The sequence below is a fragment of the Psammomys obesus genome, unplaced genomic scaffold (genome assembly GCF_907164565.1).
Source record: "Psammomys obesus unplaced genomic scaffold, mPsaObe1.curated_primary_1811, whole genome shotgun sequence".
In the NCBI taxonomy this organism is placed as follows: Eukaryota; Metazoa; Chordata; class Mammalia; order Rodentia; family Muridae; genus Psammomys; species Psammomys obesus.
This window is the reverse complement of record NW_026596101.1, coordinates 13744137-13754350: the sequence shown is the minus strand read 5'-3', so window position 1 is coordinate 13754350 and position 10214 is coordinate 13744137. Positions and strand designations below refer to the sequence as shown.

Genomic DNA, 10214 nt, shown 5'->3' with positions numbered 1-10214 from the left:
GATCTGATTCTTGGGCTTAGACCCCCACAGCCCACTGGCAAACAGAGTGGGTTTGAAAGCTCACTGATGCTACCTAGAGAACGATGTGCCAAAGTAAGATGCATCTGTGGACAAGAGGCAGGGTCTTCAGCACATTCTGGTGCCTGCACAGCATACTCAGCACAGCTTGCTGGTCCAAGAGAGCTCAGGGAGGCCCTTCTCTAACCTGCCCTACTTACCTAATGATTAGCTACTTTTCTCATGACTATGATAAAACAGCAACAACCCGAGGAAGGGAAGACTCATGCTCACGGTTTGGGGGAAGTCCATCCTGGAAGGAGTTTAAGGCAGCTGGCCACATGTGTCTGCAGCCAGGGGGCCAGAATCAGAGGGATACCTTTCTCCTTTGTGTTCATCCAAGACCCCAGACACAGGATGGTTCCACCCACATCAGAAGCTCCCTTACAGACAAGCCCAGTGTGGTGTTTCCATGGTGATTCAGAATCTTAACACATTGACAATCAAGATTATCATACCTACGGACAGTCTCTAAAACAGGCCTGGATTGTCAAAAGTCCCTTGCCTGAGAATCTTATTCAGCAGGTTAAAGGGAGTAATCATACCACCGGGGAAATCTGAAGGTTGACACCACAGACTTTGCTTTGGGCTGCCACTATACCCATGGGTCCTGCTTTGTTTTGTAGAGGTTTCACATAGCCCAGACTAGCCTAGAATTCAGTCTATAGTTGAGGCTGGCCTTGACATCCTGATCCTCCTTGCCTCCACCTCCCAAGTGCTGGGATTACAGGCATACACCACCACTCCTAGTTCTGAGGGACAATCTATATGACTGGACTGACTCTATCGACAGAACGACACAACGAGCACCCCTGCTCACTGTGTTGCTCCCCTCATCTTCCCATAGCGGTCTTCAGTAATTCCCTGAAGCCCAAGCCTGTTCCTTATAGCTACATAAAAATCAGTCATGAGGTCCCTCTTGGAATGTGTTTGCTGTCATACTCCCATACATAAGCATGGTGTTAAAATAGATTTTCTTCTTTAATCTGGCTACTGAGTTTGTTTTATGAACTCAAACATCAAGAGGGCAAGGGATGATTTTCTTTAGCAATTTTTTTTTTTAATTGATTTTTCAAGACAGGGTTTCTCGTTGTAGCCTTGGCTGTCCTGAAGCTTGGCTCTGTAGACCAGGCTGGTTTTGAACTCATGAAGATCTGCCTGTTTTTATCTTCCAAGATCTGGGATTAAAGGCATGAACCATCATAGCCTAGTCAGGATTAACTAATATTTCTCCCTCTCCATCTACTCAGTGGCAGGTACAAAAGCGGCAACCATTCTTGAACCTCCTAACAGAAGCACTTGGAGAGACAGACAAAAGACAGACAAAAACAGGGTCCTTCTGAGACCTCGGATTTTGATGCTGAAATACCCATTGAATTTGCATGTCACCCCAACTCCACTATTTTGCTAACATTCCCACCTTCCCCTGGGGTAAGGCAAGCCCCACAGAGCCACCTGCCTTCATGGTGGTGGGATTCCCCAAGACTAACATTTCTTCCCTTTTGAAGCAGTCTTCAGAAGTCAGGTCTCAGGTGGCAGAGGATTTTCACAGGCAATGAGGTGGACAGTCGTGGCCCGGGGCCAGCATCTCTCTCACCTGCTGTCAGGAAGGCTTGTGGAGTGGGGAAGGACTCACTTAAGCTGCAGTCTGACCAAAAGGAGAGTGTCCAGAGGGCCTCATTGACAGCTCAAGAGAGCAGACAACCAGCATATTCTGAACATCTGCCAGGAGGCAAGAATTCAGCAGGTCATAAAGCCTCGCAAATATCTGACCACCCCACAAAGCAAAGATCACAGAGATGTAGTGCTTTCCTCCATGTACTTGGGCTGGACAAGTTTGCCTTGGCTCTGTTCACTAAAGCCTTCCCCAGCATCATATAGTTTATTACAATTTATTCAGTTTGTATGCCTGCTGTGGCCCCCTCATCTCCTCCCAATCCCCCTCTCCCTTCCTCTTCTCCCCCTATGCCCCTCCCCTAGTATCCTTCTATTTGACCCTAGCCTATCAGGTCTCATCAGGATTGGTTGTACTGTCTTCCTCTGTGGCCTGGCAAGGCTGCACCCCCCAGGGGGGAGGTGATGAGAGCCTACCACTGAGTTCATGCCAGAGAAAGCCCCTGCTTTCCTTACTAGGAACCCCACTTGAAGGCTACATCTGAGCCAGGGTTTTACCAGAAGCAGAAAGACACACATGGTATACGCTCACTCATAAATGGATATTAGCCATGTAATATAGGATAAACATGTTAAAATCTATACTCCTAAAGAAGCTAAACAAGGAAGACCCTGGAAGATGCTCAATCCTCATTCAGAAGGGCAAATGTGATAGACATCAGAAGCAGAAGACAGGGAATAGGACAAAAGCCTACCACAGATGGCCTCTGAAAGACTCTACTGATCGAGGTAAGGAAGCAGAGGCTGAGACTGAGCCAAACTTTGGGCAGAGTGCAGGGAATCTTAATGAAAGAAGGGGGAGACAGAAAGACCTGGAGGGGACCTAAAAGGAGACCAACAGAGCCAAAAAAACTAGGTCCTGAAGAGAATGATACCCCAACCAAGGACAATGCGTGGAGAGCACCTAGGTGGTGGTTTTGATTGCTTTAAAACTAGCAGGTTGAAGAAATGGGAATGGATTTCTCTCTGCAGGACTTCTCCGACAATTGGATACTCTGGCAGTTACTGTTCTAATAAAAATCTTACTGGTGGGCAGGGAGGTGGCTTGGTTGGTACAGTGCTTGCCTAGCATTCATGAAACCCTGGGCTCAAACCTCAGCAACTCCTGTGGGTTAAACGTCCATGGCTCTATGATGGCAGGTACTTAGATTGCTAATTCCCCTTCAGAACTATGAAGAGGAAAAGAAGGTAAGAGAATGGGAGTTCTATTCATTCCCAAAAATGACATGATATCATCTTCAGGAAAATGGATGGAACTGGATGTAATGTTAAGCAATATAAACTGGACCTAGAAAGAAACATTGCATGTTCTCTCACATGGAGAGAAATGTGTTAAATTTGTGAATGTAACACACACACACACAAACAGAAGAGGGACCATTTGGGAAGAAGTTTAGTACAGGAGCTCTTGAAACAAAAATACAACCTGCTGCTATACCCAGAGGCCAGGAGACATGGAGGTTGAGGCAGACAGGATGGAAAGGAATACTATAAAATGATGTCCTTTAGACATGGCGTGGCTGTGGCAATCACTAGAACACAACAGTTGTGACCACCAGCACAGGCCAAGGGGTTGGGCAGAAGGGGTCAGCAGGAATGGGAAGGGATAAAAGTGGTGGGGGCACAACACACTATATATAAGAAACTTCCAAAAACTTAAAAACTAATTTTTTAAAAGTCCCAAGGGGCTGGAGAGATGGCTCAGTGGTTAAGAGTGCTGTCTGCTCTTCCAAAGGACCTGGGTTCAATTCCCAGCACCCACATGGCAGCTCACAACTGTCTGTAACGCCAATTTCAAGGGATCTGATACCTTCACACTAAATACACATAAAATTAAAAAAAAAAATTAAAAAAGTCCCAAAAAAGGTCATTACAAAACCTGTTTTGTTCAACAGATATATACTAGTAAAACCAGGAACACTGACAATCAAACAAAATATTAATGGGACAATGAACATCATTGAAAAGTCACACTTTTAATGGAAAGCCACACTGGGTATAACACTGTTGCCACAGAAATACAGAGCAGCTGTCAAAGCCACCCCTGGATTTCACTTATTTATTCGTGGCCTTGAACCAACTGGTCCTGCCTCTGGGCCAGGAAAAATAGTACCAGCTAAAAAGCACAATAAACCAATCATAAAACAAACTCTTGTATCAGTGAAGTAAGTGAACATGAGAATGAAATTCAGGAAAAGAAAACCCCGTTACTAGAAATGTTTTAATGTCACTTCGCAGGGCATCAGCTACTGACCTGGCAAGCGACCAAGGCCAGACTGCACCTTCTGTCTTAGCAAGGACAATATGCCTGGGAGGCTGACTTGCCCAAGACCATTCAATCCTTGGAGGTAAGTCTCTCAGCTCCATCTACTCCTCAGGAGTGACATCCAGTCAGTATCAGATCTGGTTTATGATTTATGGCTGAGTTTGACAGAACAGGGGCCATGTAGCCTGCATAGGTCCTGATCAGGACTAAATGATGCATTCAGGACTGCAAGGCCTTCGGATCAGGAGTCTGGGACTGCTCTTCAGACTGCAGAGCTCAATCCTGGCAGTAACTAGGACTCTTCCGATCTGGCTATATTCTACAGGGAGCCGGGTTCTTTGAAGAGTGAGGTTCTGGGTAGTTTTTTTCCATCTTGAATCCTCCTAGCCTCTTGGCTGGCCTCCTTGGATGTCTAGCTTCAGTTGACTCAAATGTTGATTCAGAAGTTTTGAGTGAGTTCTGTCCAGGACAGGGATCAAAAATGGGTTCTACATCAGGGGAACATGGGTTACCAGTGTCTGTGTTGGGAAGTCTGGTTATGGATTCAGCTTTGAAAAGAAAAAGTGATTGTCTAGTTATGTCTCCAATGAGCACATGGTGAGAAGCTCCAGCAGCCTATGTGCCTGCCCTGAAGGTCAAGGTCAAAGGCATCTGTAGCTGGGTCTGGTGGTAAAGGCCTCAAATCCTAGATACTCTAAGAGGCCAGAGGAGGAAGATCAAAGTTCAAAATCTGCTGGAAAACCAGCTAAAAAAATAAAACCTTAAAAAAATGGGACACAGCTAAGTAGTGGAACTCATCTGCCATGTACAAGGCTGTTGATACGCAACTGCCAGCACCAAACATAGGGCTAAGAAAGCACCTACACAGTAGGCTTTTCTCAAGTCTATGGTCCTCTCTACCTCCACTGTTCGCCCCTAGCAACCTGTAAATGCAGGACCAAAACTAAAGCCATAGAACCCAACACCTTATAAAGCCCCTCTAATCACCCCCTTTTGTGCTAGGGAGACTACCTGTGTACCTTTCACTCCAAGGTCTGCCTGGGCCCCGCAGAGACTGTATTCCTGGGTAGGCCTATGGTCTAAAAAAAAAATCAGATGCTTTCCTGTAAAACCAGACTAGGCCGTGGCTTCCTTCAATGTCAAGCAAAATGGACTTGACTGAAGGTACCAGGCTGCCTCCCTCCAGGAAGGTTCTACATCTTCCCTGCTTTTATTTCCATGGTGCCAAGGTCTGGGTAAAGGGGCAACAGGCTTCTTCTGCTCTAGGAAAGAGTTGGTTGTTCAGGCATTGTTCGCCTTTAACACCATTCCGGCCTTGTGCAAATCCCTTAGCAATCGACTCTCGTCACTGTGGACACACCTGGCAAGAAGTTCTCAGGTCAGGACAGCTGGTGTCCATGATGACAAAGCTGAGCTGCAGCTTTGTCCTCTTAGGCCATGAGGTCAATGATCTACTCTTCCTGCTGCTTTAGTGCTCAAACATGGCACACGGGAGATTCTAGTCACACAAGTGTTCCCATTACCACTATTAGTAGGCATGCCCACAAAGGGCCTGGAAGGCATGGGAGGAGAGGACAGAGAATTGTTCTGCTCCATCGGGCAAGCATTTCTTGAAGGCAAGACTCCATTTGCACTCTCGAGTGCCAGCTCAAGCACAGAAGCGGACGAGGAGTGTGAATCCGGATGAATCGTCAAGGTAGGCGGGAGCAGCAGCAGCAGCTCCGCACCCAGCACTGCTGCTGGGGATTGCCGCCTAGACAAGGTGTTCCACTCCACCTGGTCCTGACAGATTTAATGAGCAAGAGCAGGGGTTGTCTGAGGGCTTTCCAACACTTGAACACATTTCCAGTTCCTTCCTTTACATCACCACAGTCTATCTGAAAATCACACAGACATAATTACTTTCTTCCAAATTTTGATAATTCATTGGCTCAGTTCTTTCTTGTACTATGTGATCTGCACACTAAGACAACTCTAACTTCAGCTGTGGTAACTCAAGTACTGAAGGAAATGTGCTTTCTATCCCCCCAGTGGAAACATCTCACAAGTGGGGGGAAAAATGGAACTATGCTTTTTCTAAGGGCTAAAATCTATGGAACAACAAAAATCATCTCCAATGTAAATTTTACTATTTTATTTGTGAAAAAACTACAAGCAGAATTCATAAATAGACATTTCTATTTAAAGCAGGAAAATGATAAAGTGGCTTCTAATAACATAGTCGTGCACATGCCAATAACAGGAATATATTAACATCTTTTATTTGCTAGACAAAGAGCAGTGTCCAATATAAATTTCCCCCAAACATTTAAGACCTGTGAATTTCTGACCAGTTCACAAAACCACCGACACTTTAGCATGAAGAGAAAACAAACCTAACAGACTGTCAGCGCTAAGACGGACGGAGCAGAAACTTCCAAAGCGTTATACAAGCCATCTTTCTGGGCAAATGGAAAATAGAGCTCGTATAAGACATTAACAAAAGTTCACAAGGGAAGATTATGTTCTGACATACTTAACAAGCATTCGCTATCTGTCTCCAACAAACAAAGCTAAGGAAATAATGTAACCATCTTTACACAGTAAATTAAGGTTACAAGTCATACACAAGAACAGAACTGCTTGCGCGTTAGAAACTGTTCAGCTCCATTGTCACACTCTAAATGTTGGCTCTTAAACCATTTTCGGTAACATACAAGCAAAGGTTATTATATATTCAGCAATTAATAAATTCTCAATAATTTAAGATACGGTAGCTTAAAAATGTAGACTGAGAATGGTCTTCATAAGGCAGGCGAGACATCTTGGTGGAGCTAAACTCACAGAAGCTTCTGCCAATGTTTTGAAGCATCCAGATCCAAACTGAAAGGTTTTGATTAAAATATTTTCATGGGTGTCAAGATGTCTTTTTATTCCCCCTCCCAACTGCATGACTCGGGCAGAACATGTCAGGTCAGCTCTCGTGTGCACACGAGTGTGAAAGAGCATGTACTAAACATATGGGAAACTTGTAAGCCTTAACACTGTGCTTTTTGTTTTAATCTGCTTTCTGTGCCACTGAATACCAAGTATTTCTGGTCCTCTCAATGTCTCTTTGTAAGCTACACTAGTGTTTTTACCTACTGAGTACTAGAGTAGGGCAAACTGTAAATGCAGGAAGCTAACAGGAATTCCATTTCCAGAATGCATGCCTGAGGATGTCATCGTGTAGCACCTACCACCTCTCACCCCAACAGAGCCCATGACAGCTGAGCAGGGTGGCCAGGAGCATCTGATTGCTTAGACTCCACCACTGCGGTTTCTACCTCAAGGCAAGTTCACTCCACTCATCTGAAGCGGCCCTTCCCTCCCTTCACCTCTCCTCATTCTTTAATTTATCATGGAGGCAAAACTGAAAAACCAAGACACTGGCAATGAATGAATTAGTAGCCTATGAGGAGCTGGTAAATCAGCCTTTTCCACTAATCTAGGGGGTCCAATCACTTTACATGAAACTCATTTTGAAAAAGTACACAGTGTTTCTGAACAAAGTGCATACCAACACTTATTGGTTCAAAGAGCAGTGCAATCCACATGAATTTGGTGGCATTAAATTTTTTTAAAAAGTTAATTAAAAAACTTAGCAATTCCTTACACCTCTGGAAAATAAATATGGCTGACTAATTAACCCTCCCTGAGACCCTTAATAAAAGGAATATTAAAACTTTAGAAGGAATGTCTTTGCAATACCCCACTAATATTAAAATGTGGATTTAAAATTCATAGTCAAATCACTATGTATTATATATTCTGATGCTTACAGAAAGCACCTGATTTCCTTTGGTTCATTAATAAATACTTTAAAAAGGTATTTAAAAAGGTAAGTACAGCTTGCATCCCAGACACAAGCACTGTTTTAAAAAGGGAGCATTGTCCATGCGTCTGAGAACAGGAGCCTATTGATAAATAGCACTGCCTTTGCGGACAGAACTACGGCGCATCAAATGACTGGTTTTAATGTAAATGTGAATGGAACCGTTCCTGTTGGCTACTCAATTCAAGCTGTTCATGTTCTTAACTTGTTGCCTCCACAGATAGAAATTACTTCTATTATTAAGCAAATCCGGTTCTTAACACCAAGATGTGGTTTTCTTACATGCTCTCCCATGAGTCCTTAGAGTGTGATAAAATAAAGGAAGGTTAACACCACGTTCTCATGCTTAAAGTGACTTAAGTACTACAAACTCAGTGGATATGAAGGTAAAGTCAGATAGGAGAGATATCCTGAATCTAAGAGCAAAGCAGACCCACCCAAAATTGGGATGAGATGGGGTGATAAGTTTTTTTTATCAGTGATCTTCAATTATCCCTCAGCCCCCAAAATGGTAAAAACTGAAAACAGAGTTTAGTCAAGCTTTCTCTTGTTGAGAAGATAAAGACTACCTGGTCAATCTCCTGGGAAGTGAGCTTTCCCTATAGCTCACTCAAGTACCCACCCCTCAAGGCCTTTTCCACACAAGGAGCTGAGAAATGACTCCAGAGACCTCAAGGTCTCTGTGTCAGGTCAGGAAGTGTGGTTGATAACCCTTGTTTAATAAAGGAAACCATAACAAGTTTTAAAAAGAAGAAAAAAAAAAAATCTAACAACTGCATTGGTAGGGTGAGGATTTGGAGAGTGGGGGTGGGAAAGGGGCAATCGGACCATGATCACAAAATCCACCACTGCAGTATCACAGGGGAAGTAGACACAGGACTGCTTCCCTAGATGGTGTGGATTAAAAATGCACTACCGTAACCCTAGAACTAAGAGACAGCTGTTAGATATACCTCAGGCACGAGCAGAGGTCTGGAAAAAGGCCGGAATTCGAGATACAGAACACCATATTTTCATGAGTGCTTAATAAAAACAGCAATGTTAACATGTAACCATAATTTACACAAATACTTGGCATTCTGGAGCTAGTTTTGTTACTTCTGAATGGTCAAAGCCCTCCAACTGAACCACTTGTGATTTGTCAATTATTCCATCGCAAATGCAGGCTATCTGGAGCAGTCTTTAAATTTGAGATCACATTGTTTAAAAAATATATTTTTTTATACCATCCAGTACTCTTAAAAGACAGATGAGAGAGTCAAGTTCCCACGTAGGTTGGAACATACTTCATGTAAGACTGATTTTAATTATATTTCAGCACTTTCATAGAAGGACTGTCCCAGATCTGTGTCAACTGTTCAATGTTGTATTCACTTCACAGTGTATCAAGCACCAGCGTTGCCATGGATTGGTTTCAAATAACCCTTTATATATAATTTTATATTTATATATATAGTTATATCAAAACTGATAGTACAGAGTATAGCTGGAAGAAAGAACTAAATTTAAGAGGATATGCTGACAGGATGGAGTCTGTGAACACAATAAATAAAAGTTCCCTCCCCCCTCCCAACAAAACAGAAACAGAAAACCAGTTGTAATGTACATGGAAAATTGTGCACAGCAGATTTTTTTTATATAAAAAGTAGATTCAGGAGCACATCCAATTATAAATGATTGTTAGGAAAATCATATAAAACAATGGAATACATAAAAGTGTCAAGAGTAACTGTCAGGGTACGAAATTCCTTGGTAGCCAGATGCCCACGGCAAGCAGAACCTTTCCTGGTAGCATCACTACAAGGTCGTCCACAGAAGACTCTCCAGGGCGCAAGCAGCATGGGCAGGTGGAGGGTTTGAATCTCATACCCTGATTCATAGTTTCACAATTCCATGTGCAATTTCAGAAAGATTCATCATTTACTGCTGACATGTCGCCCTTTGGCGTGGAGGAGCGGGAGGAGCCTTTGTCTGTGCTCTCTGACCCCGAGCTGCTCTGGTTCTGCTGTTCTGACCCTGCACTGGAGGTCACTGTGGAGGAGGATGTAGAGGAGGAGCGAGTCTTTTCCTTAAAGTCTGTGATAATGACGGTGACGTTGCCCACAGTTACTGCCAACTGCTGTGCGGTGCTCCTGTCCACATTCTTCAGCCGGGGCCTGAAACATGCCAAGGGAGCCACTTAAGTGACAGCATCCACACAAGCCCACAGTCCTAAGCTGCCCATCAGCTGTACTGACCACTTTGCAATAAAAGAAATGAGCATTGGCCAGAATAAGTTTTGACTGTGGATGATGAACCACCTGGCGATGATCTAAAAGGTCAGTAGCCTTGCCTCTAGCGCCTCCTTCCCTCTTCCTCAGCCTA

General features: G+C 43.8%; 1 protein-coding gene and 1 long non-coding RNA gene across 2 annotated transcripts in view; one reads left to right on the top strand and one right to left on the bottom strand.

Moving 5' to 3' along the window:
* Positions 1-304: 304 nt before the first annotated feature.
* LOC129692266 (uncharacterized) lies at positions 305-7241 on the top strand. Its single transcript, XR_008722665.1, has 3 exons — positions 305-2460; positions 3970-4079; positions 7180-7241. It is a non-coding gene; the product is annotated as an uncharacterized LOC129692266 (long non-coding RNA).
* Rybp (RING1 and YY1 binding protein) overlaps positions 6115-10214 on the bottom strand; it is a gene marked incomplete at its 5' end in the record, with an annotated part of 53904 nt that continues 49804 nt past the window's right edge. The window contains 1 exon segment of the mRNA XM_055628585.1: positions 6115-10006. Coding sequence (XP_055484560.1) covers positions 9754-10006 — 253 coding nt within the window.